Source organism: Dermacentor albipictus, chromosome 5 (assembly GCF_038994185.2).
Source record: "Dermacentor albipictus isolate Rhodes 1998 colony chromosome 5, USDA_Dalb.pri_finalv2, whole genome shotgun sequence".
Taxonomy (NCBI): domain Eukaryota; kingdom Metazoa; phylum Arthropoda; class Arachnida; order Ixodida; family Ixodidae; genus Dermacentor; species Dermacentor albipictus.
This window is the reverse complement of record NC_091825.1, coordinates 110,242,199-110,269,859: the sequence shown is the minus strand read 5'-3', so window position 1 is coordinate 110,269,859 and position 27,661 is coordinate 110,242,199. Positions and strand designations below refer to the sequence as shown.

The 27,661-nt window shown below is 47.0% G+C and overlaps 1 protein-coding gene across 8 annotated transcripts in view; it reads left to right on the top strand.

The window, feature by feature from the left end:
* The window catches only part of LOC135920237 (uncharacterized), a 163,700-nt gene extending 136,801 nt beyond the window's left edge, over window positions 1-26,899 (top strand). For 4 of the 8 annotated variants that reach the window (XM_065454409.2, XM_065454406.2, XM_065454404.2 and 1 more), the window contains 3 exons: window positions 22,112-22,198; window positions 24,182-24,493; window positions 25,137-26,898. In XM_065454409.2, coding sequence (XP_065310481.2) covers window positions 22,124-22,198; window positions 24,182-24,493; window positions 25,137-25,421 — 672 coding nt within the window. In that variant the 5' untranslated portion in view covers window positions 22,112-22,123 and the 3' untranslated portion in view covers window positions 25,422-26,898. Of the gene's footprint in view, window positions 1-4,410; window positions 5,206-19,816; window positions 19,858-22,111; window positions 22,199-24,181; window positions 24,494-25,136 lie in introns of those variants that run through there. The other 4 variants (XM_065454410.2, XM_065454408.2, XM_065454402.2 and 1 more) reach the window with 3 other exon arrangements.
* The last annotated feature ends 762 nt before the right edge of the window (window positions 26,900-27,661 follow it).

Below are 27,661 nucleotides of genomic sequence, written 5' to 3'. Positions count from 1 at the left end.
CTTTGCACGCGTGGCGTGCTGTACACGTGTCGTCAAATGAGGGTCGGTTCACTTCCGGCAATCTCTCATACTGGTATCAGTATAGAGAGAAATATTACGTTATGGTGTCTGTGTGCTTCGCCTGTCATAAACTCTCCACAAGCCCACTCGATTCATCCTGCACTTCGTTAACAAAGGGTGCCCAAGCTGGACGCTGTCGAATTCCGCCACGATGTCGCGCTCGCCATCTTGCCAGCTCTGATTGGCCGAGAAAGCTGCTGAGGCCTCCTCTGATTGGCTCCAGCTACCGCCATTACAGAATTTGACAATATGGCGGAATTCGCAGATGTCCAGTTTGCTCCCGTTCAGTGACAGTTCTTGGTAGTACGTAAACGGCTGAGAACTACATGCATGGCCCATGCGCTGTCTTTCTGTAGAGGGCGGCGAATAATGTGGGAGCGACCGTGGCTCTAAGCATCGGTTTCACATTGCGTCAGCTTCTTTGACGGTGGCACACGGATAGGAAGCGCCGTCATCCCTGATAAGCGATAGGCTTTTTGAGCAATAGCGATAGAATAAGCTATAACCACTTTTTTTATTCCTTGGTTCAAGTTCAGTGAAACACCCTGTATATGAGAATGTCTTATGACTACGAATGACTAGATTTATGATTATGACTATTTATAAGCACTGTATACTCAGCGATAGAAACGCCATATTTAGAATGCCAGCACGTGGCTCTATAAAGCGAGAGCCTTTGTAAATCATTGTGAGTGCATCTGGTCCCACAGCGAACCTCCAGAACTGACTGATGGCGCAAAAAGAGCCGGTAGCTATGCGCTCCAAATATCGTGTTTCAATCGCTGAGCTCTGCACATGCGGGCTTTTGCAATTCGCCCTTATCTAAATGCGGTCACCGTGGCCGGTAATCACGCCTACGACCTGCAGCTGCAGTATATGTCATGGCCACTGAAGCGCCGTGGCGGGTTTATGCATCCTTTATTTCATCATTATTTCATGCTTATTTTATCTCTGCGATGTCTACCCGGAGTTCCCAGTGACAGAATGACGGGCACAGGGTATAAACTCCTGAAAGAATTCATGAATGCTTCGGCTGGCTTTCACTGACATCGCCTTAGCCGCCATGATGGAGGACCAGTGCATGACCAGCATGGCGAGAAGCTTTCGCGCGGAAGTTCTGCCCTGCTTCTGGCACGGACGCAAGCGGTGTTATGACCACCGCCTCTCTATGACATTGAAGCAGTTTACCCGCAGCATAGCGAATATTCTACAGTGACGTCACCCTATATCCGCCATGTCGGAGGAACACCACAATGAGAAGCTGCGTCCGTCAGGTCACGTGACAGCTACCTGTAAAATATGACATCACCTACGAGCAACCACTCCAGCGTTCGACCAACAAAACGACATTGTTCACTGCAGTGTGGTGTTGTCACTGAGATCTGGCCGGCAGGAGTCGCCTATAGTATCGTGCACAGAAAGATGAGAAGGCAAAACTATATACAGGAAGCGGAACACTAACGGAGTCGGAGCAGCTTGGTCTGTCACTGACTATGTCCACGCATCACTCGCGGCACGATCGCAGCGCAGACGATAGCCGATTCACGCGCAGCGCTGCTGTCATATCCTCGAGATGACTGTTCCCTCGGTGCTTTCCTCCCGACGTCGGCGTCCTTCGGGGCCTGGAGCCGCTGCTGGGCGCGACACAGTTCTATCCCGCTGACATCGACGGGCCGGCCATGCAACGATACCTGTCCTTCCTTCGCCCTGCCTAAGACAGCACGTCAAGTGTATTCTTCCGTCTTCGCAATTCACGAAGCGATCGAAACTCTTGCAAAAGAGACGCGAAATCTACGGGCCACCTGAAGGCGCCCTTTCGGGGCAATCACGATGGGACAGGGTGTTAATGCTTAGCGGAAAACTCCCCGAGAAACTTGGCTCTGCCGCAATGTGGGATAACGCAGCCGTTGTTTTCGTTAGCAATATTCAGCAGAATGGTCTAGATTAATTGGGGAAATACGGCAAAACAGTTATCCTTTGGGCTCATGGATACGCTTCAGAGAAAACGTGATCTGGGCGTGGTCCAGAGCTCTCGATTCGGGAAGAAGAAATGAGGCACTCGCGTAAGCTTCCTCACGCCAGCACCTGCCGCCCTCGAGCCCCCAAATATATATATATATAAAAGAAGGGGAACGGCAGTTAAGCTTTCGTTATTCAATTCGCTCAACACGGCATAACGCTTTGGGTATGAAGAACAAATTCTTAACTCTTGCTAGCAGAAAGTCGTCGCCACGACTGTTTTTCAGGCCCCTTTGCAAACATTTACTCGCGTCTAGAATTCTACTCAGTGTACACGACTTGCGATTCTTCTTTTAAGTAACTGAGATCGAAACTACCTGCAACGGAACTCCGTTTCCGAAAAAAAGGGGGAAAAAAAGAAAACAACACCGAGTCTCTTCTTTAGCAGGTCCTCGCTATATACTGCATACTGAGAGAAGAATGTTCGCCACGTCAACATCATCCTTGGAGAACGGCGTCGACGCGTTGGCTTCCGAAGCTAAGATAACCAGTTACTATTTTGTCTCTCATTCCTCCGAACGTTCGGCAACGCATCTACACGCTTGCCACACGACGTGGCGGCCACTTGCTGTTTTTCCGACGTCGCCTTCAAATCCCGACTTTGCCTTCGTACTTTCTCGCGGCGTGCCTTCACGTCACGCCGCATAACGACGTGAAATCGCGGGCGCCCATCGCTTCGGCGCCCCGCGGTGAACGCTAAAGGCGTTGCGGGCGCTGCAGTCGCTGCTATAGACCATGTGGTGTACCTACAGCGCTGGCAGCACGCAATCGGAAGACCGTTTCGCTCGCTCCCTCAGGTGGTGGCCAGGGCAAAACACAGCGGGTCCGCGATCACACCCTTCTTCCATGCGCTACCGAATCGAGGTGACAGCCGAGTGGCGCCAGACGTCAACCGATCGCTCGGTCACGCAACACATGCAGCGACCGCGGCGGCGCACTCGAGTCAGCGCGTGTCCAATGCGTTCGCTACGGCGTCCTCTGTTCACGTCAAACACAGGGAAAGACCACTGCTCCCGACCGCTCGTGGCTTTCAGGGTGTGTGTACGCGCGCGGTGGGTCGTGCCGTTTCAGCGCCGAGCTATAACTGTCTTATAAATTGTGCCACACACGCTCTCAGTATAGGGGATGGGACACAGTTTACTTGTTTGTTGGTTCAGTTATCAGCGTATGTGGGCAGACAAGTCCTACAGAAGAAGCAGGGGTGTACGCGACTTCCGTCAGCACAATCATAAATGGACGCCGGAGGCTTGTAACAAAGCAACGTTTTCGAACTACCCGCACGAGAAGAAGTCCTATCCGAACAGCGATCAAAATGCATCACGCACTTTTTAGTGAAGCACCCCATTTTCAGTCACGGCTTCGCTCAGAGGGGCGTAAAAAAGTGCTTTTTGAGCACTTTTCATGGGTTCAATCAGTGTTTCATTAATGAGGTACCGAAAAAAAATATTCTCGCGGCGTTCGTCTCCTGCCACTGAATTTCACACTTATCGTCTATCATGACGGCCAATAAGCGAAGGTGTCACAAAGTACCAGACTGAGGAAATTAAAGGAATGTAATTTGACAGGAGACAAGAGAAGGGTAGATTATAGACGAAGGAAGCAGGGACGGATCCCGAGTAGCCCCGATCAAAGAAGGGAGGTCGTCAGCCTTTCTCCTCACGTGAGTCCATCAGTGGGGGAAGGGTTTTTGACACTTGGTGTCGCTGTCATCTTTTTTACCTGCAGAGGACGTGTTACGAAACAATGATCATGCATCCGCATTATTGTGCTCTCATTTCTTCGTTCGTTATACCAAATTATTGCACCTTCTTTTTCTCCCTCTGTCTCGCTATACTCACCAAAACAAACACGACATGGCGACCTAGCGTTGCTCCGTTCGTCTCTGCCATCCCTGTAGGAACACAACTTCGGCGACGGCGACTCCCTTTGTCGACCACGTACGACGCAACCACGCAATTCGGCAAAGGAAAGAAAAAGAAGAGAAAACCGACTTTGTCACTAACAAAGGCAGAGTAAAGAAAAGTCCATTACCAAACGAAGAAGAAAGAAACGAAAGAAGAGAAAAAGGAAAAACGAAAGAAGTCGGGGAACAGGGACTTCATAGACGTGGCGAAAGTAAAAGTGGGGCCCACCTTGGGTCCTCGTACAAAAGTGACCGGTTCAGTGAAAGCCGACTCCCGCCGCTCCTTTCCTCCTCCCAGGACTCTCTCGTTTCTTTATGCCTGTCAGAGCACCGTCTTGTGTTTCGAGTTGTCTCTCCTTCTGTGTTTACCCTTTCTCCTTCTTCCTTTCACTCTTTCACTTCCTGTCTTCTTCGGCGTGTTCCGGCCAGCGAAGGAGTGTTTCGGCCTGCCGCGGTTCGAAGAGGACCAGAGCGTCGTCGCGGTCATCACCGTGTAGCGTGCCATACCGGTCTCGGAGCGCTTCTGGACCGAGGTCGCGTGAGAGAGCGCGAGTGGGAGTCGGTTGCTTCTTCTTCTTCCACAGCCCGACGCGAGCGTACGCCTCGTGCGATCGGTGCACGTAGACCGGCCGATCTCCCGAGAGGAAGTGTTCGCGCGCGTGTGCTTGTGTGATCGCGTATAAGCGTGCTGTCGATTTCGCGGAGCCGAGTGAATCGAGCGACTCCTCAGCGCCGACCGTCTTTCTCTGCCACCTCGTGCCATATCTAAGCTGCGCGCACGAGCGTACTGCAAAAGAAAAGGAAGAGGAAAGAAAAGATACAGCGGATCCGAAAGACCTTCATCTTTTCTGTCAGGTACCCCCCTGTGGGCGTCCGCCCCGTTCACCTTCGTGGGGGCGTGACCCGCGCCTTTTGTTCGGCGGGCGTTGGACGAAGTGAGAGCCGACCCGGCGTTGATTACCCCGACGCCGTGCCGCAAACCGTCCGTCTGCGCAAGAAGAGGAGGATTTTTATTGTTCTCCACGAGAGGGAGGCTGCGCTGGTGGATTCCTCTGGGATTCTCTCCTTGCAACTCGGGACGGTGATCTCCGGCTCATTTCCTCCCCTGATTGCTTCTCTCCCCCGTCCGCGCATAAGGACGCTCCGGGAGCCGGTGTGCGAGTGCGCGCGCGTGCGTGCGGGGTACACTGCCGGGCATCGTTATGGATAGGTCGAACCTCCAGGTGAGTCCGTCAGAATCTGTGCGCGATTTCGAATTTGTGTGAGTGTCAGTTTCTGTCTGCAGCTTGGAGGGTCTTGTGGCATTAATACGGGTCCTGGAGCTTTAGCGAGTCGTTCGCGCACGGGTTAAAGTTTTCGTATAGTTATTTGCGTATAGCTTGATTTTTAGCTCCCTAAACTTACCCTCGGACTGTGAGGAACGCGATAGCGGAAGGCCTCCGTATTAATTTTTGGCCGCTTCGGCTTGTGTCGAAATCTACGCTTGTGGAACGTTCTCGAAGTCAGCCACCGTGTGAATTCGACCAGAGCGATTAGGAGACGAAACCCTGACCTCGCGCTCCGCGGGAGGACGCAATAGACACTTCTTAGTACGGGACTTTTTTTTTATTATTAAATGCGTCTTACACCATATCGTCTAAGAGGGGGCGAATGGGGTATGTGACCGAAGCAGTAGTTCGATAATTTTGGTATGCACAAGAAACCTCCCTGTTTCCGGTGAAATGACCACACTTTGAAAATGAAGAGAAACTAGCGAGCGCTCCCGCTATGCCGAAAAACACTCTCACTTTCAGTGTGCCAATGGCTTGACCCATAAAACGGCACAAGCAGTGCTGCTGCAATTTATGTGCCGACATCACAAGTTAAAATAAAATCAAATGGAACGCGATACTGTGGTCCAATAGCTGCAACGTACTAAAGCTAAATAGATGAATGATCTGCTTGTTCTATTTTTCCTTCTTTTCTTTTTGAGCACGCACCTTCCAAAAGCATTTGCTTTATAGTTAGGTTTCTTTGTGTTTTTAGTAAAGACGAACACATAAAAAACAAGCTTGGCTGTGATGTGAACACTCGGATCTGGAAAAGCCTCAGTTGCTGATGCAGCTAACATCGGCAAGGCTCCAGTAATTCACCCAAACGATAACATAACTACCTGTTAAGTCGCCCACAACTCTCTGTCTTCCACCCGGAAGAACCTTATTCAGCAACCTATGCTACCGTCATGTCAAGTTATCTTACAGGGTACCATTCTGTGTTATAACTTTACAATCACGTGCATTACTTATTGTCTTGCTGTTTCCGATTACGAGACATTCGTCTTTTCTGTCGATCTTGTTCTTTATCAGCGCATATAGACTTGCACTCACTTTTTGTCCAGTGGGCTTCTTTTTTTTTTGCGCCTTGTGCCTACTGCTGACTTGTAGGGGTGGTAAGGCCCGTTAAGCGGTGCATATATTGGTTGCTTTTTTCTCACTTTCCCCTGTTTGTTCGTATGTACAAACTGAAATAAATGACGACTTGATATTGCCCTATTACGGGCTCAGTAATAAAACTCCGTTGTTGAAGATCAACGATCACTGCGTTCACATAAGCCGATATAGTTTACTGCTCATCAGCGTCCCGCTTATACTTGCGAATGGATTGCTGAAGTTGTTGAGGCAGAACCTACGTGATTTCTAGCGGGTCTGAGTGAGTGCTAGAAGTGACGGAAGAACATTGCTCGAAAACTCCTTAGTATTCCCTCGTACCGGTGAACAGGCTGTATCATGAAAGCCATCTTCATCAACCGTAACAAAATACCATTGTTGCGAGCAACGCTAATGCGTAATTACTAATTGTTGGAGAAATCATGAAGATTTTATTTCGCTATATAGCAAAATTGATTATTTTCTTTCTACTTGACAAAATTTATTGTGGTGCCATTTGTACAATACGGGGGGGGGGGGGGAGGTCAGAAACAAGTTAGACTGATTCGTAGTGCTTCGCAATGGCCTTTTCTAGAAGTATACTTCAGAGATCACAGCTACTATTTTAGGTGTCAAGTCTAACTCGTTACGAAGTCTGATCTCTGAAAGAGACAGCCCAAGTCAGCGTAAAAAAATTCTTAAATTTTGCTATTTTTAGAATAACTGCCGTCAGTTCTATCACCAGAAATAAAGAAGACGTATAAACGCAATGCCAGAATGTCGTGCTGGCACACAATGCCAATTACCAGTCAACACAGCCCGGCGCCCTTAACAGCACAGCGCATGGTTAGCGTTACTGGCTATATCGTACTTTATTATGTGCGCATTCACTATGCCGATAGTATGGTGGCCGCGCTCCGCATATTTTCTCTTGAAACAGCGCAGTGCTAGGGGGTCGCTGTCGCACAGGGGACCTGCAGCGCTTAGAGTCACTGAAACAAGCGGCAGATGCAAAACGTCATCGTCATTACACAATGCGAGGAGTTTGAGATAGTTGTAGAAACTGACAGACGTCCAGGCACTGAAACAGTGAAGAGAAAGATATTTACCGTGTAGAAACGCTAGGAACGGCCGGCCTTAATCGAAGTACTGACCTGCCGTCATGTCATTCGCGAAGGGCAATGGGGGTGAAAAGAAAAAAAAAAAGAGAAAAGTGCGGATTATGACGAAAGAAAATTGTGCCGAATGAACATCAACGATGAGGACGGCGCTTCAAAGTCGCAAAGTCAGGAAGCTGTCCAAGGTATAGAATGACTGAGAAAGCAGGTCTTCGATGCATCGTTACCCTGTGCACCGTAGCAAAGGTTGTAATCACAACGGCGTGACGTTCACAAATTCCGTACTTCGGAAGCAGCTGAAGTTATTCCATCGAGCAATTCCCAGACGTCATAATTTCCACCGTCACGGTGCCCGTTCCTTTCTTGCTACCTTGATTGCAGTATCTATGTTTTATTATTAATAATAATGTTATTATTGTTATTATTATTATTATTATTATTATTAGTAGTAGTAGTAGTAGTAGTAGTAGTAGTAGTAGTAGTAGTAGTAGTTGTAGTAGTAGTATTGTTGTTGTTGTTATTATTCCTCAAAAGCGGCGGAAATCGCTGTGAGAAGTGGGGGAAAACGAGCCGTAACTGTGTTGTCCCTGAAGTCCTTGGTTATTAAATTTTCCTTCCGCAACTTCAACCGCGCTACCTTTGTTTCGCACGGTCTTCCGTGGTTACGCCACCGCGGTAAAAAGGCGTCAGGTGTGCCTCTTTCACATCCAAACAGACAAACGTCCGCCCGCACACACACACAACACACACGCGCGTGCTGCACCAACGTATATCTCGCGTCGAGTCTTCAGCGTATAAATCGAAAGATCCATGCTGGTTGTCCTTCGACGGTCGCCATACATCGTTCTATACAACTTGCACGGGCAAGGCACATTAAAACGCCCTTCTAGGCGTTTGCACGTATTCAGGTTGCGTATGCGTTTTCCGCTTCGGGGTGAAGCTGTAAATAAAGCTTGCACGCCAGAGAGGAAACAGGTTGTAGATTATGGCGCTTACACATTGGCCCCTTTTCATTGCGTATGCTGCTGGAAACTTTCCTCACTTCAGTAATAACCGGCCATTTTGTCGGGCAGGCTAAAGCTTCACCTGAGTGTAAATAAAACTGGGATTTGCTCTAAACGCACAGTTCATCAGTATCGTGATCACCTCCGAGGCCGCCATTGAGGACCACTGTCGCGCCACCTATTTAGGCGGCGGACCTTTGTAATGTAACCGCCACCGTAACAGTGGGTTCGTAGCTAAAATATAGTGCCTGGGATACACGGTGCTTTCTTCTTTTGAGATCGTATAGAAATTTAGGAAAATTGCTACGACAGATACCGTAATTGTAATCCTTGAGTTGGATCACTCAAAGCGCGGACACTATACTGCTACGAGAAATTGAAATGTGAAATCAACTAATTAACCAAAAAATGACTCATTCACTTTCTGTTTATTTACTTTACGGCACACTTAGAAATTTAATAATTGTAGCCGGTGAACTTTAAACACTTGGAACGAATTCTAAGGATCACCTGGGTTTCGAGATATGCTTCGTTAAACTTGCGGTAAAAAAAAAAAAATCGCATTTTTCCACTTACTTTTTTAACGAACCGTCGTTTTATGCATTCAAGCACGAAATTAAGCGGAACGCCCATGTATTTCGTCGCACACGTTGAGAATGAATATGTGGAAACTGGAGTCAACCTGAAAATTCTTACCAAGTGCAATATTTGCCCTGCGAACCCCCCGTCTAAAATTTGTAAATCGCAATATGTACTGCAAAGTCATTGACTAAATCCTAATAAGTGAATGTTCGTTAATTATTCCATCACGCATTTCAATTTCTCGTGAAAGTAATGTCCGCCTCACTGAATAATGCTGCTGAACGACTAGCATTGTGCTATTTGCCACAGGCGATTTTTTTTTTAATTCTGTATGGCTTGAAAAAAAAATAATAAACACTCGGTATACTTGCTAAAGCGAGCGATGATCCTCGCTGTATTTGGCTATTGTTGCTTGTACTGGATCGGTCTTATTCGTGTGACCGAGCCTCTCTAATCTATTTTGACCACGAAATTTTAGTACACCAGCTAATTATCGCCGACAGCATAGTCTTTATCAGCCTAACTTAAACAGCAAGGCAAGAGACTATCCCAAAGATTTCGAAATACCCTTGTCCGGCGTCAACCTAACCCACCATATGCGCGAAAATTTAGCAATCTCACCACATGTAATCTTCTGCAGTCTCGGACAGGTTTTTTTTCTCGTTTCCTCGGTACCCATTCTGTTAATCTCACCGTGGCCTGCGACATTGCAAAGGTGCACCGATACGATTTCCACAAGTGCACGGGTCTGGCTCTCGCAGACAAGCTGATTATAGCAGTCGCGCTATGGAACGGCTTGGAGAACCCAGTATCTCCAATCCTCTTGTATAGCTCGTCCAACTCGGAATTCTACGGACCTTTAAAGAGAGAAAACGAAAGCAGTCCTTCTGGTACTCACCAAGACATCCCTAATTTTCGGTCTTACTGTGCACAACGACCTCCCCGAGACTTCGTCATGTGTGATTGGAATGTCCTAGACCTCAAGTTATTGTCGTATATAGGGGGTCAATATAACCATTTCAGCGACGGTCCAGTCAGCATCTGCTTTATTTTCTTACTCTCATTCGGAACTGCTTAGCGCAGATATTTCCGAATTACTGAGCAGCCAAATCAGTGATGATTTAGTTGAGTTTACCATGCGGAAGCATTCCGTGGGAACGTTTTCCGTCTTTTCTTTGAATTAAATTATGGGGTTTACTTGCCAAAAGCACGATCTGATTATGAAGCACGCCGTAGTGGGGGATTCCGGAAATTTGGACCACCTGGGGTTCTTAAACGTGCACCGAAATCTAAGTACACGGGCGTTTGCGCATTTCGCCCCCATCGAAATGCGGCCACCGTGGCCGGGATTCGATCCCGCGATCTCGTGTTTAGCAGCCCAACACCACCGCCACTAAGCGACCACGACGGGTACCTCCCCTTCGTCTCACGCACGCACTACACCAACCTCAAGCTCCTAACAATATATAGAATAACCATGCGGAGCACGGTATTTGAACAGAACCTGAATATTTCCGCAGCCTTATCACGCAGCCTGGCACTCGGATCTATAATCTATAACGCAAGATTATTATGCGAAAAACACAGAGGCTGGAGGGGAGGGTGACGCGCTCAAGTGCGTACGAAAAAGGCGAGAGGGAAAGCAGTTGCACTTATAACGTTTCCGCGTTGCATACGCTAAGTTATCACAGACTTCAATCCTCGCTAAAATTGGTTTCGCGCTAGTTGGCGCGGGCGTAAACTGTTCGGCAATCAAGATCTCTCGCGGAGCCCACGCCCCGCAATCTTATGTAGGCGTCACGGTTCCTCGGCACCTGCTTGTTTATCACGCAGGCGACGGGACAATTCGTAGATATGCAAATTTCCCACTGATAAAGGCGCCGTCTTTTTCGACCGTGACACCCTTCCGTATCTTTATAGCGCCAACTATCTGCTCATACATCTGCGTCATTAGCCAGCACTGACAGTTTTTGCGTACGAGATACGTTTTCGTCGTTTATTTTGCGATGGTATGGGTGAGGTATGGTATACGAAACGTGATATAGATAAAGGAAACTTTCCCATCGCATCTGAGTGACAATATATATAGGTAAGTCGTATGTCACATAACGGCGGATGTGCATTTATTTCGTCGGACGGTGGCCTGCTCGAACTGGTCCTTCGTTCCCTTTATGGTAACGCTCTCTTCACGTATTGTAGACGTCGGTGCCTCTAATTTGCGTGAACCTGATTTGAACAACGCACTCTTTTCACTCGCGAAAGGAAATAAGAATAAGAAAGCATGCTCCCGTAGTAAGCTAAGTAGAATAATAAGCTCCCGTAGACAAAATTGTGCCCTCCTTTCGTTTCCAAGAGCGTGCTGTAAGGCGTTCGATTTCCTCTTATCACCATTTATACTCGCGGTCAAAATTATTATTTGTATATGAAACCGCAGTTACAAAACCGGAACGCTCTCGCGGAAAGTGCTTTTGGATATAGCTTAAATTTAATGCGACCGTTTAAATGTGATGCATTCTATGGTTTTGTTTTCGTTGCTTGTTTGTTTGTTCTTTAAGGTATCTAAATGTCATGGCGGCAAAGCGTTTTTGCTGCCAGAAAAATCACATCCGAGTGATCCGCAGTCCTTCCTAGCAGCTGTAGCCTTGACGCCACGAATGTTTGTCCTCTCGCTTTTAGCTAATAGTATGTGCTTATCTTCGATACGGAGAAAACTTGGTCTTTAGCAAAACTAGAAGCCCGTGGCTGGTTCATGACTGACGTGAGCCAAGCGTCCATTTGAAAAAAAAATTCCTTCTCCAGAGAAGTCGTGTGCTAGGTATGAGTGTGTCGCTTCAAGCAACATCCTTGTTATCTGGAGTAGCATACTACGCGTATATGAATGTGATCACACAAACATCTCCATCTCCATTGAACAATGCACCTTTCTCTACCTCTCAATGGAGATGGTACGAAACAGCAAGTCCTCCTTCTACGTCAATTTCTAATGCGAAGCATTCTTTTTTTTTTATTTTGGCTTATCCAAACATTTTGTGACTCCTGTCTTGCAAGATTGTGGTGTTCGGTCTTGAGCGATGCAATGCCTTTCTTTGATTCCATGAGCTCCGCCTGCGAAATTGGCCGCCGCCATGTCACCGTCGTCGTAGCGTATAGTGGTGTCACCTCGCCTTTATGTACAGTCAACAGCAAAAGTTTACGGGATGCGGTTTCCCCTTCAACTGTGAATTCCTGCGCTGTTAAGGCATGGCACTTCGTATTTAACGAATCACTGCGTAGGTGGCGAAGGCTACTACATGCTAGAACATTTAATTCGAAGCTGTGTGACCCCGCTTCGTGAGAATTCAGCTTTTTGGCAGATCCTGCGTCCCGTAAACTTTTGCTGTTGACTGTACGTGCCATCGTCATCGCGCCATTATGCCGCCTTCGTCTTCGCCATAAGCATCATCATGACATCGTCGACATGCCACCATCGGGGTCGTCATACCATTGTCGTGACTGCCGCCCTAACCATCATGGCGCCGTCGTAAACTTCGTCGTCATCGTCGTCATGCCGTCCTCTTGTCGTTGTGTCACGTAAAAAAAATCGCCTCTCTCGAACACGTTGCGTCATCAGGTTACACTTAGTGCAACCCCAAACGAAGCTAGATAGACAGCTATAACCCACCAAATGCACATACTTGCTACAGTCAGTTGGATCTGCATGTATTTTTGTTATGCTTCTTTCGGTTTCGTGCTCAGCGCACTAGGAAACGCATGCACGGCGCTGGCAAAATCACGGTAATTAATTTTGCGCCTCCTCCCCCTCCTCACCACCCACCACCACTACCTCCCTCATACTTGACATGTTCAACATTCTCTCGAACTTTCATTGCGCTTGTTCCAATCGTTCTCCCGTTGCACCACTGTCGACATTTGTGGCAGACGTTTTGAAGCAGGATTTCTATACCGCATTCAGTGACAACAGTAGCTTCGCCGTCAAAATCCTTGCGCCTTTATATGACTTTAGAAACAAACCCGAAGAGATATACACATTGTAATGCTGTATATGTAGATGTACCAAAACAACATCATTCCTCTCCGTGTAAGTCTGTGACGTTCGTATGTGCAGGCGAGCGGGTGGTAATGATCTCATATCATTGTTACAAAAAGACAAAATTACGTATTAAGAAGGAACCTGGCAGAAACCAAGCAGACCTTGCGTACATAATTGTGATCAACTGCAAGTGTCATTAGTATAAATCTCAATTTCTTAACTGATAATGAAAATTGTGGCGAATTCCATATAGCGCTTCGCGTTGCATAACCAAGAAATGTGACCCTATTATAATGCTGTCGTTATAAACAGAGTAATAGTTACTTTGAAATTAAACGGCGCACAGAGCGCAGAGTCCTTTCGTGTACTAACGTCATTTCTCAAAAGTGCCTGCTGCCCTTGAAAGCGCTATGTGTAATCGATTAAGGAAAGCATGTAACTGATGAGCGGAACGCGGTTTGATGAAGAGCGCGGTGCCCATTTCCGTGACCGCGAGAGCTCCTGTCGCCCAGGGAAGCCAGTGAACACGAGCGAACTGCCAAGGCTGCACAACGAAGCGGGCACAGAACGCAAGCGGGTGGAGGGGAAGAGGATAGCGGATCGAGACATTACAACGCGAGTAGAGCGTGCAGGCTAATGCCACAATGGGTGCATGCTTGATAATATAGTTGCAACACCTAAGCTTTGCATGCGTCTTTCTTTTTACTTTTTTTTTCTTTTTTTTTAAGAACCTTTCCTTGCTTCCTCCCCAATGTTAGGCCTTCTTCGTCGTATTTGCGGATATACACAGGCAACTTCGGAAACTGGTATGAACAAGCAACTTGATGCTGCTGACTTCCGGCCTGTAATAGAAAACTTGGGTGACTGAGCGTGTGCCTTTGTATAGGCCCATTCGAGACAGCCCTCCTCAAATGGACGTCGAACAACTTCTGCACCCGCCGTGGTGGCGTAGCAGCTTTGGCGTTGAGCTGTTATAAGCCCGAGGGCGCAGGATGGAATGCCGGTTGCGGCTGCCTCATTTCGGTAGGGGCGAACTGCAAAAACTCCCCTTGTAATTTACAGCCTACTGCTCAAACCGATAAAGCATATATATTTACAAAATATTAACCTCTCTCCACTGGACTGAATTCAGCTTTCGTGGCGGTGGATGTAGTCACTACCAACAGCTCATTCTGTAGCGAATTGTGTCATGCTGCAGTAGGTGTGTGAATACATCAGCGTATTGTCTTCAAATGGCAAAAGCCACTGTATGCGGAACTAATTCTGACTTGTTCCCTCGCTTGAGCCACGTGATCTCACTCCCCGTGTGAACTCCGGCATTTCTCAACGTTTATTGGTTTCTCAACGTAAGTTCACGCTACATTTACCTAGCACTCACAAACTTATTTTCCAGAGCGATCCACCTATACAAGCGCTGCGAGTCAAGGTCTCGAAATCTCGTTAACGCCGAAATATACTGACTTCCAACAACCAAGCCGACGTTCCCCAACAGCCGTGAAGTCAAGGTCTCGCAATCTCGTTTAAAGCTGGCGGACTGACTTCGGAGAACCCAAACGATGTTCGTGCAATCGTCGTTCCCCTCGACGCCCAGCTCCTTTGCTCCAGAACTCGCCGAAACATCGAGCGCAACGTCGCCCATTAGGTAGCACAGACGCTCGTTAACGGCCCATACAGCGGCTCCCTTTCATCCGTTAAGTTATTGCGCCCTGCAGGACGGAGCTAAGAGCTCGGCGCGGCCACGCTTTCAGTGAGGCATTTTTTATTGCGCGCGCGACCACCTGCGTAGCTGTCCGCTTCGAAAACGGGTTGGCCACATATTACTGAGGGCAGTCGACGGCGGCGTGGTGCGTTTCATCGGCGCAAGTTTCAAGATGCCGGTTCAAATTTCTTGGCGGCTCGTGATAGCGGAGGTGGCGGCGGCGGCGGGGTGCGGAAAAATGGGCTGACGTGGGGCAGCTCGCGCGCTTGCTTGCACGTCAGTATTAACGGCTGATAACAAAACTTTTTACCGCTAAACGAGAACAACTAGTAGTCAATGCCGAGGCTTTTGTCGCGGTTAATAAATTAAAAAACTGTGGAAATTAAAAATTATGGACCATTTCGGTAAAAGCATGCAGCTTTGCGGTAACTGCGGCAAGTTCTTCAGCTGGACAATGCAATGAACACAGAGTCTTGGGAAAAAATGAAAGAACAAGGCGAAGGAAAAAGATGACAACGAAAAATTTAAGAGAGCAGGTAAAAAATCCTCAGGTGTCCTAAGCTATCGCCTAAGAGACGCGAAGGTGAAAGACTTGTAAAGCCTACTGTGAATCACCTTAATCCTCCTTGATCCTTCTTCATCCACCATAATGTACCTCAATCCGCCCTAGTCCACTTTAATCATCCTGCATCCATCTTAATCCGCTCTAATTCACCATAACCCTCATTATTCCGCCTTAATGCATCCTAATCCGCCTTACTATATCATAATGAACCTTAATCCAATCACTAATCAATCAGTTAGCTTTGCTTATCATTCGTCATCTCTTATACACGGCTGGACACGTTTTGCTTCACTTCTGGTCCCAAGACTTTCGTGCGCAGGCGTGCGCAAATGGCGCACGCCGTGGCGGCTATGTGAATGACAGAAACGCTGCAAAAGGGGTTTGAGTTTTCGCGTAACAGAGTTATGTTTCCTCGTATATTCAAATTACAATCCGACGCTATCATGTCTGTAGGTTGCGTGTAAGTGTACTTTACTATTTTTCTACGTATTCTACCTTGAGAAATTCATTTAGTACAGTAACTTCCTTGCGCCACAGGAGGGCCCGGGCATGCGTGGATCGAAATTCCTTTTGCCGAAGCGTCGTCCTACGCCGGAGGCGGGACACCAACACCGGATTTTTTTGCGACACCGGACTCTTAACGCTTTCGCGTTAGAACGATTTGTGAATCTAACCCCGTGTTTGCACAGCTGTTGCACGCGCGAATGGTCGTGATAAGGATCACCTTACGGAACATCTACCCAATGACCAAGAATTCCGCGTGCTACCAGTTTTGTAAACCCAAACTCTGATCAGCTCCTACTGCAGCTCTATAGTCAGAGCACGCTGACGTCACCGACACTGCCATGTTGGTGTACAGCCATCATGGACAAAATGTACGCGTTGATTCGCTAATCTCTGACGACAGTGGAATCTGTGGATATATGTCGCATCTGCATGACGTGACGCGAATATGCACTGATGCCACCGAATATGCACTGAAGCCGCCATATTGCTGTGCAGCGACAAGCTACACGTTCTCGCGATTCGCTCATTTCCAGCAGCATATAGTGGAAGACGCTAATACGATAGCAATGCGCCGTATGTGACGTCCCGGGAATCCTTTCTATTCCTTCCAGAGTGTTGTTCGGTTTCGGCGACATAAGGAGTGAAGCTTGCGGCAAATGCGGGCGGCGCACCACCCTATTCTCAAGGACAGCTAGCGCTCCCGTGCCGCGCTCACATTACTAAAAAAGAAAGGGTGGGGGAGGGAGGGGGGGGGGGCGTGAACACATATACGGAAACGAGTTGAGCCATCGAGCAAGGACGACGACACGTGCTGCGAATGCTGACCGCCGGCTGGCTGCGGGTCGTTCGAACCATTTCCGAACCTCCTCCGCCCCGCATGCAGGCACTCGGTCCGTCAAGATGTCGAGCGGCCCGCCGCGACACGTATACCTCTAGAGCGCCGGTGCGGGCCTGCGCGCCTCGTTCGACGCCGACTTTGGCGGAAAGGTGCAATTTGCACAATAACCTTGCGTCGTGCGACTGCCCAGCGTCAGTACGCGCGCGCGCTGAGCGATTGTAGCGATTGCGAAGCTGCGGCGTTCGTTTGTTTGCCGGGCTTTTCCGCTAAACCGTTTTCCGCTGGTCGCCGTTCAATAGTGTACAGTATAGAGCTGAGGAAAGAAAAACGGGAGACCAAACACTAAGCACCTATAGTGAAGGAGCTCGTTGCGTTACGGTGCGCGGAATGTGGGACCGTGTAGCCTAAAAGCCTTTCACGGTGTTCACGGCCATTACCAATGGTATAGTTTTGGCTAAACTGTGGCTCTTTGACAGAAGGCTTATTTTCGCTCGTACCCCGCCCCTTCACAAGGCACGTTTGTGGCTGAACGAGCCGCTTCGTTAAACGTGTAGTTGCTCAACCACATCCGCGCCTGAACTCCTGTGGAAAAAAAAATATGTACAGATCCAACGCACATTGTGGAATCTATGCGAAACGAACCTTTCGTGAAGCGGATAATGAAATTGACAAACCAAGCAGGCGTGCACGTGTATGTGTGTGCTCGCGCGAAATAATGTTTCCCCGTGAAGGTTATTGCAGGAAACTCTATGCTATCGCGCACCCATGCTATGCGCTCTGTGAGAACTCTTATATTGCCTTGTATTTGTTCATATCGTTTTATTTATTGTAAATGTGCCGCCCGCTTCTCGGACAATCTCCCGTTGTGAGCATGTTAGTGTGAAAAGTTTCGTCATCATCATCAACACCCTGCGATCATCTCAAAAGAGGCAGTTGGCGTTGGCACAATAGAAGTATACTTGCGATTGTGGCCTAATGGTTAGGATAGTTTGGCCTAAAGGTTACAGAGATTTGCTTTATAAACGATATCGTACTCTTTACCCTGTATATCTCTTGAAATGAGGATATTCAGGCATAATTTGCTCTATCACTGAGTAATTTCGTAGAAAACAAGGTCAGAAGCCTATATACTTGTAAGGATAAAGTAATGATGATAGCACTGTCTTCTGTGCGAGCTATTCAGCGAGACAGTAGCAGCAGCAGCACCAAGCCAGTAGCCACGGTAAGGTAAGTCCAGGTACGTTCGCTAAGAAATCTTCGCTTTAACATTATTGAGTAGACACGCGTTCATGCAATTGGGAGTAGCATTATACTTAGCCTAACACAGCAGTTCAGCTACTTATGTGCGTTCGAACGTCCCCTTACGGTGTTCTCAATTTAGTTTGTAAGATTAAACCTTATGCGAAGTTTGTCCCCGTCACTATTTATTTTTTCCTTAATGCTTTTGTTGTGTTTCTTATCACTGCTGAACTTTTCAAAGCTCAAATATTTGTTTTCTTACTTCTTTACATCCACCTATTTAGGGCGAAGGATTGACAAGAAAGGCGGAGACAAGCGCTGACTTCCAACTAAGATTTTTATTAAGAACGGTACCTTTCAACCCCTACTTCCCGCACCACCCTTGTGTATAGGGTAGCCAACCTGAAACTCGCTTCTGGTTAACTACCCTGCCTTTCCTGTTTACCTCTATCTTTATTAACAAGAGCCACATATATTTACGCACGCACATGGGATCTCCAATCACGTGACCACGCGGTAGTCTTAATGTATAGTTTGATGAGGATAGCAATAGGGGCTTGTTGGTACGGCATATCTTATTTTGTTATAGCGCAAGCTTGACAAGGACAAACAGCGCCGTGTGTGTCAGATGTGCCTTCTTTTGTCCTTGTCAAACTTGCGCTATAACAAAATAAGGTATAGTTTGATTAGAGATCCTGTGTAAGTGTGTACATACGTGTGTCCTTGCTAATAAAAAGCATTAGTTGAAAGTCGCCTCTTGCCTCTGTTTCGACAGTTTCCCGTCGGTACATTAACAATAAATAGGGAGAAATGGAAGAGTGTATAGACAATATAAGAGTTGTCACTGTTTCGTTTGCGCCAAAAAACGTAGGAATGAAATGCCCCCCCCCCCCTTCCCAAATTTGTATAACTTTATTAACAACTTCACAAAATTTTCGCTTCACATGGATTCCAAGGGATGCGCCGGGTCTGCTTAATTTCTGTCAGGTTTAGTCGCACTCTGCGCGAGCAACTTGTCATCTGGAGGCAAGGGCACATCATCTGTCTTATACCACGCATGCAAGGCTGTGCATCAAGGTTTCTTTGTTTACAGCCCCAATCACTTCCGTGACTGTAACGTATGCACGTTCGAACCGTGCACGTCTATAAACCGTGTATGCGACGGCGCACTGATCAGTTTCTAAGTTTGTCCTTCGCCCGACAACCTTTTGACAGGCTATAAATACGGTGGAGACACACGGGCGAGCATCGCGATGACACTTTTGTTTTTCTTTCCTCTCTCATTTAAATAGCTTCGGGAGTAATAGGAGAAACTCGTTCAAGTACGTGGTGGTCGTTTTCGTTAGAACAAAACCCGCGCTTGCCGCCAGTGACCCACAAATCAAAACAGCGGTGCCAGTTGCGGAAGCAGAGGCGAGGCCCACAACATACCGCACGCGGCATTTTTTTTTTCTTCCTTCTTTTTCTTTTCTTTTTTCTTGTACGTTTACAGTGTGCGTGCACGCGCGCGATTCAGTGGCGAACCGGTTTCTCATTAAAAATGACGGCTCCCGCTGGCACTGATTGGGACTAGAATAGAACACCGTAGTAACTTTTTCTTTTCTGTATGTATTCTATACATGTCACGCTGTGCGTTGCGACAGCTAAACTGAGTGCGCAGGTTGCGTGTACGGAAGGCTCAGCTGTCATTGTCCGGTAAATATACTTGTGGTGCATTTGTGAATGTCGATAGTACTTCCACCAGCTAGGTATACGTGCGCTGCGCTTTTGATCTGAGCGAACGAAAGTGCTTGCGGCGGCAAATGTAGTGCACGCACGTGTTGCTGGAAAGGTTGCCGGAAATGTAGCATAGAAAGCGAGTCGACAATTCCAATATGTGCGGAACAAGGTAAGTAAGGTAAATAAACCCGCAAGGTACGTCTCCACCTTGCGGGTTACCGCAGAACTATTACGTCAAACTCCTTCCTTTGCTTCGAGTTCTTGACAAGTTCGGCTTTGCCCTGCCGTCTGCTATAGCCGCCTGGTTAGCCCAAATGGTAGAGCGGCTGCCCTGGAAAGGCGGTGGTCCCGGGATCGAGTCCCGGAACAGGACGAATTTTTCTTCAGCTGCGAGGCTTTTCTTTCGAAGAACCCGTATGGGTTTCCTTTGAAGCAATTGTTACGATTATGTGGATGTCTCTCATTTCCCTTTATTAAGGTAAACGACAAAATCTTACACCTGTAAAGATTGCGGTCAATATCGTCCGATCCCGCCAGCTGCCTGCTGTACAAAGGTTGGCCGAAAAAAATATAGAAATAAAGGTAATCTAGCGACTGTTGGTTTCGAATTTTCGATATAGGTTGCCAATTTTTTTACTAAAATTGACAAAAATCGAAAATTTTCAGAAACCTAACTATCCTGTTTACAACGCTAACTCAGCAACGAAAAAGGATACCATAATTCTGTGAACTGCATCTAATAGTATGTTATGTAATGTATGTTATCTAATAAAAGCTATGTGTGGAGTGACGCACTTATGCTCTGTATTGTATACATTGAACTTGAACTGAGCTGTGTACCATTCATTTAGCACGTGAAGGACTTAGCACGTGGAGGATTGTTGCATTTAAATAAAGACATTTTTATTTAGACCGTCAATTTTTTACGAAAGATTGGCAAAAAACGCACATTTTCAGAAAATAAAGCTATCAAGTTTACAACTCCGTAACTCTGCAATGAAAAATTATATTACCATTCTGTGAATTGTATCTCATAATAGATCTAAAGGGAAAAAAATACGTTACACATGAATCTAAAAAAAAATGTATAATGTATAAATACAGCTTTTGCAGAACCCTTGTACACAACGTAACAAATCACGTAATATATAAATTGACATATCAATTGTTTCTGCTTTGAATGATCTAATGAATGCCGTTTAGAGAACCGCGATGTCTGTTCTTGACGGAGAGCTATGAATTTGTAAACTTCGTGCTTCTATTTTCTTTCGAACTTTCGAATTTTTGAAAATTCTCTCAACAAAATTCACGTCCTAAATCGAAATTCCGCTTCCAACAGTCACTAGAATTTAGCTTTCTCTCTCAAATGCAAGAAATTTTATTAAAATCGGTCCAAGCGTTATCTCAGAAAAGCGTTTTTGCCTTTTACGTGTATTTGAATAGGCCGCATCAAAGCTGGGCCTGAGCTAAAGCTTCCTAAGTCTTTAAATTTAAAGTGCATAAAGGAGAGATAGACGGCAGACGACTCTGGGGCAGTGGCATCTTGTGACGCAAAGTTTAACCAGACAGCATACATTAGATAGCTAATACCGCAGTGACTTACTATATGCTACATAACTGTTGATGTAAACCGCCGGTATAGCGACAGAATCGTTAACATACAGTCGTCTTCCGATACGACGAGTTAGCTGGACAAAGAGTCGCAAGCTGTTGCTATAAGCGCTGCCGCTGTCGTATTCACACAGTGTTCCTTAAACGGTAATAGGCATACAAGCTAAAGCTCTCAACTAACTTGCCCACGCAATCACGCCAATGTACGTTACATTTTGAAAAATAGATAATGCGGGGACGTCACGGCACGCTCGACGGATACACGTTGCTTGTGCACAGTGCACGCATACATGAATTTGTCAGTTGAGAAGCACTGCACCATCGAGCGCTCGTCCCGTTCTCTTTTTGTTGTCTTTGTTAGTTTGTGCGCTGTGAAAAAAAAATGTGTAGTTTCCAATTCGGCCGCTTTTCCGTTCTTCTACAAAATATGTATGTCTCTTGGCTGCGTTGTTTAATTCTTCCACCTATAGTGCATCCTTCCAATAAATGCGCCTTCGAGTGCACATTATCTGAATTTATCCATGTTGAAAGCGACATGTACCGCCTACTTCTCACAACACTGTACACACAGTGGTGCTGGGACACGGCGGAGTTTTCTCGAATTTCAGCAAGGATGCATGTATAATTGGTTTCTCTCTGTGACGTATCAGAACGACAGTAACAAAAGTGAGAAGAATAAAAGCGTGCGTTCCGCCTACGATATTTGTCACACGACTGCTCTTACAACGCAACCCTACTCCCGACAACGTCACTGTGCCCTTGCGTGTACTGTACCACGTGCCTTATTTTATTTATTTATTTTTTCATTTCAGGCGGTATTAGTCATGGCGCTGACGACTGCCTTTCTGGCCCTACAGGATCCCAAGGCATTAGTTCAGGCGCATGCGCACCGAGCACGAGTACGTATACTACACGCCTCACTGTGGCTTATATTTCGCACTATGCATCTTATTGCCATGTCTCTGTTTTATTTCTTCTAGGCTGCTTCCGAACCACTCTCATTGTTAGCAAATTAATGAGTTCGCAGGAAACGACAGGTGTATACCTGCCTACCTTATTTATTTTCCAGATCACGTGGCATGTGGTCACAAAAAATGCTATATTTTATTTTTTTAACTAGGTAAAATAACCACAGGTAATCATACACAGCAGACTAAATGAAAATACAAAAAAGAAACATCAATATAGGTTGAACAAAGCATCACTTAAGCAAGAGTGTCACGCTTCTTATTTTCGAGCTAGACAGACGTTCCCAATCGACACGGCTTCGACGAGTAGTAACATTTAAATATTGCAGCTCCTATGTCGAGAAACTGGGGCTATACGCCCTGCGTTCGACTCGCCCGCTGGTGCCGAACGTGGAAGACTCTTCCGACGCCACCATATATGCGACAATGCAGCCGTACCAATACTTAAACACGCACGCGCACGCACAAGCTCGCACCGTCGTCGCACTCAACGCGTGTGTGTTCTTCGCAGAGCTAGCGAGCAATTAGGGCGATTTCGCCGGCACGCGTCTCCGCGAAGGTCAGTTCCGAGTTAGCGTTCTTGTCTCGCGGCCAAACGTCTCTGCACTCTTGCGCTGTAGCTGTAAGAAAATGGACGACCGGTGCCCACACGCTCGCTGCGACTAGCGTCAACAGCGCGACCTGTCGACGCGCAGTCGCGAGCCTTGAACGTTATCGTCACAGTCAGTCGAGCTTCCGCTCCGCGGTCAATGCATGGTCATTCGCACGAAACGCACCCCGCTTCCTGTGGTTTCGAAAGGCGCTGCCGTTTGTTTTGGCTGGCCCGGTTGGCCACTGGCGAAAGAAAGACAGCTCAGGAGAAAGCGACAAGGGTTTCGCGTTGCTTACAAGCTGGTTTAGTGAGTTATACCAGAAGTTGGATTGACAACGAGGGGGGGGGGGGGGGGGGGGTGCGATGATTCCGTGAAAGCTGTGGCCGGATTTAGCGGCATAACCCTAATGTGAGAACCTGCGTCTAGGCACGCAACTGGATGAGGAGAAAATTAAAGTGTAAGTACAACTTATTAAGCAAGTGGACGTTCAAGCTATAAGAAAACTGTTCCCGAGGTACCGAGTACAAATAATCTATTATCGCGTTCTCAGCAATTTTCATCACTGGTTAATACCGAAGTTAATTCATTTGTACTGATTGAAAAAGTCGCTACCTGCCTCGACAACAAAATTTTTTCAGATGATTATAGGTAAAAACAATATATGCAATGCGATAGCCGCATATAGGTATACTCACCTTATATTTAGAAGTTACATAAACAGTTACAGTTACATATAAACATAACATATAACATAAACAGTGTAACATATGTAATATGTTATATGTAATATATGTAATATATATATATATATATATATATATATATATATATATATATATATATATATATATATATATATATATATATATATATATATAAAGACGCATAATAAGTACCTCTATCGCATAATACAGAAGGCCAACTGATGCTCCATTTCGCAGTCGCAAACTTTCGTCATGGCGTAATAATTCAAGAACACCCTGCAGATCGGTGGAACGTGGGCACAGTCCTTGCCAAATTAAACCGAGTAAGAGCACGCTGCAGCAGTTAAATAAGGTAAAAACGCCGTTACGTTAGCGCGCTACAGCTTTCGGACATCGGACTTGTGGGTGTTCCTTCTTGCTGTTCATACACTTGTCATCGTAGTTTGTAAAACCGAGAAAGTCCCGCGGGATCTTTAAAACAAGTCAATCAGCTCGGTGACTCCTAAAATCCCTGTAGGTAGGTCCCTGTAGTCGCTCGAGCGTAAAATTGCTGCGACGTCCGCCTTACTCGGCATATTAAATAAAGCGCAGTCTTTCCTTCCTTCTGTTTCTCGCAGGAGGTGCAGACGTACGTGGTCATCCACCACCCGCCGGTCAAGGTAGCACAAGGCGCCACCGCAGCGCCTGGAGCTGCAGCTGGCACTCCGAGAGGTCATCACGCCGCCGCCTCCTCGATTAGCACTTCGTACGGCTACCAGCTCCACAGGGAGACGAACCACCACGTGCCGGTGCTCATCACGACGGGACACATTCCCGCATTTGCCCGGGTGCCGGGGCACAAGACGTACGTCACAGTGCAGCACCTGCACCACGCCGTTCACCACCACCACCGACCACTGGTGCTTCTGCCGCCACAGCCTCACTTGCCGGTACGCTGAACTCTTTTTCCAAGAACTTACCGTCATACCCATTCCCCCGGTGTAGGGTAGCCAACCGGACGTTATTATGGTTAACCTCCCTGCCTTCTGCTTTTCTCTTTGCCTCCTACCGTCATAATCAGCATAATCCGGATTAAGGCAGTGCTGAAACTACTGAAAGCCGCTTATGGACGTTCTGGCAGCTGATTTGTAGAAGTACCTGGATGGATAACCGAAAAGAAGCCCCTTGTGGGCATGCCCGTGATACGTGCTTGTCCTGTCCACGAAGCACGAAGTCTACGAGGTCGCTAATTTGTCAGGCATCAGTAATGGTCATATGCGATTACCCTGTAGCTAGCCCGACGTACAGTAAGATTTTCCTATTGCTATTGTCGTGTCCTCTTGGACCATATAAAGAAGAATGAATCGGGTGGGAAGCTTACGAGAGAGACTGCGACAGCAGATTTGAGTTAAGGGTCCATTCCTCCGGCGTTATAACACTCTTCTACCTGACGAATCCTTCTAGTTCCCACTTATACAACCACAGATAATCTCAACATTTTCTATAGAAAGTTGATTGCATGGGGTTTGCTAGCCAAGAGTTGCACTTACTTCCGCACTAAGAGCTTAAACAAAATGTTCGTCTATGCTGCAGGTGCACCACAGGAGGCGCGAGCGACTAACGGCTCAGAGCTCGAGCTTCCGCCAAAAGCACAACGCGTACGTGCGCCTGCCGGACTACCCGGCCTACCTCGGCCGTAATGCCGCGCTGAGCCTGGAGGAGGACACGCTGGCCGAAGCCGAAGCCGAGCCGACTCTCAAGGTGTACAAGGCGGACGCCGAATACCCGCCACTCAACTTGCGCAACCGGAGGAAGCTCTACTCTCTCGGATACATCTACATGCTCGACTTCCTCGAGAACCCCTACCTTAAGCGCTGAACGTATACTTGTTGTGTACGAGTGCATCGACTGCCAAGAAGTTCTGCGAGCTCAGTATGCGTTGAACGCACAGGGTGCCCACTGCCTATGGCAAATTTGTACGAATGCTCTCGCGAAAAGGCAGGTCATGAGCAATCATTCTATCACGCGCAACACTATAGCGGGTGTTTCCTTCGTGGTGACGCGCACCCGTCATATTCCGCGTGTTAATTTAAATGAAAGGGCCAATTGTGCATGATTCTTCCGACTGTAAATCACGGTATACTGTTCGCGTTCGAATTTCGCTCTGAGATGGTATTTTGTGGCTCATGCAGTGTAACACCCTGTTTGGGCGCATTACACTTGCCTGTTTTGTCCAGAATAAACTGGAAGCACGCGTCTTCATGCAATACCGACGTCAGGCATAAAATGTAGAATTGGGAGGGCCCGGAACGATGGTGACGTCTGTGAACATGGTACTCGCGTTGTTTCAATTGCCATACCAGTGCGAGGTGGGAGCACCGTCACGTTCCCGCAGATTACACATTTATGTATTTCTATTTACTTATTTTTTGTCAGCCGTTGCCGTAGGTGATGCGTGTGCATTAAATCTGAATTAAGCACGCAACTATAATGGATGGTAGCATGAAATCAAACTGCATGCATCACGAAGTGCTACTACCTCTCTGAGAAAATTTGAGTGGGGGCGAGCCTGTAGCTTAGCCGGGAGAATCACGCATACTTGTCGCTAATATATTTACGCATAATTCAACACAATTCTTGTACTATACACTGGATGACACAGCAGTATTCGCTGCGATGTCGGCTTCCAAACATTTCACGTGCATTGTTGTTTTACTATTGTTCGTGTACGCTATTTCTACTTACTCTGCTTCCAATGACATCGTCGGAGGGGTTTGCAAGTGAGAAATGTCACATCTGACACACCGACTTGTAAATTCTAAAATGACGGCCTCTGTCAATATTTTATCATGAAAGCAGTAGTGTTTCGGTATTGTATGTAAATGTTAGTAGTTACTCTAAGGTCTCTTTAATAAGCTTTCAAGGTTAAATACATGTGCACTTTTCCGAGGTTTACAATCTCACAATACATGGGTCTTGACGTTAACTTCGGCTCAAACGCTATAGGTCGACGTTACTGGCCCATTGTAACCGTTGGTCATATCATGCGACCATATTTTCACCCGCCATATCGCGCAATCAGTTTCACTCTACAGGTCAATCCTGCAAGGCTGTGTTTGCTGAACACATATCACAGGAGTCTATCAGGAGCTGATCACATCAATACGCAACGACATGTTTCTTGCACAGCGATGTTTGAATGTTTGAACACGGCGAAGAAAGGTTGGGGGGGTTTCGGCTGAGACACTGGTTGCCACCTCATTGTATGGCCGCGCAAGACACTGCCACTCAATCAAAGTATTCTTCGCTGTCGTGAAATAAAACCTGTGCATTACATCGTTTACACCAGAGTTATTATCATGAAGGCATATATAGTTGATCATTTCGTACAGGCAACAGCAACAAATTACTGCACCCACGACATCTAGGACAAGCGAACACGTAGCCGTGCCAAACTAAGGTATTCGTCATTATAATAACTCGCAAGTGTCCCAAATGTACCCTATATAAATGTGGAAACCCATGACTCTTTGTGGTATGAGAAATCCCTTGACGCCGAAATTTTGATGTCTCTGAAGCGTTACAGTCGTCACGCTAAACTTACACACCTATTCGCACCCTTTCGACTGCAAGGCTGCGGGCGCGTGAACAGACCTGACCCCCACAACCGTGTAGTATGGATCCCACGGATTGACAAGGACTTCAGAGCTACGGAAGATGACGTCAACTGTCTTCGTCATTCTCCACGGCTTAATTAAAGTCAGAAATGCCGCAAGGACGCCACCAGAAGCACGATCGGCAGATTTGGTCAGACACTCAGCTTTACGTAAACTTTAGGTAAAGCTGCGTCTTTCTGCTCGTCAGCATAAACACTTTGTCCGCCTCGTGTACAGTTCTCGCGAACGCCATTAACAAGACAGGCGCACTGCTATTATGCACCTGCTCCCTCGCACGCGATCAGGCACCGGATCGGAGGATGTTGTAACTTGTTGCATCGCTTACTTTTTTTTTTCGCCTGGACTTATTGGTGACATTTATGTGCCCGTTTCTTCGGGGACCAACTTTCCCAGGTATTACATCATTTAATAAACAATAACCCGTCCACGTGACCTACGCTC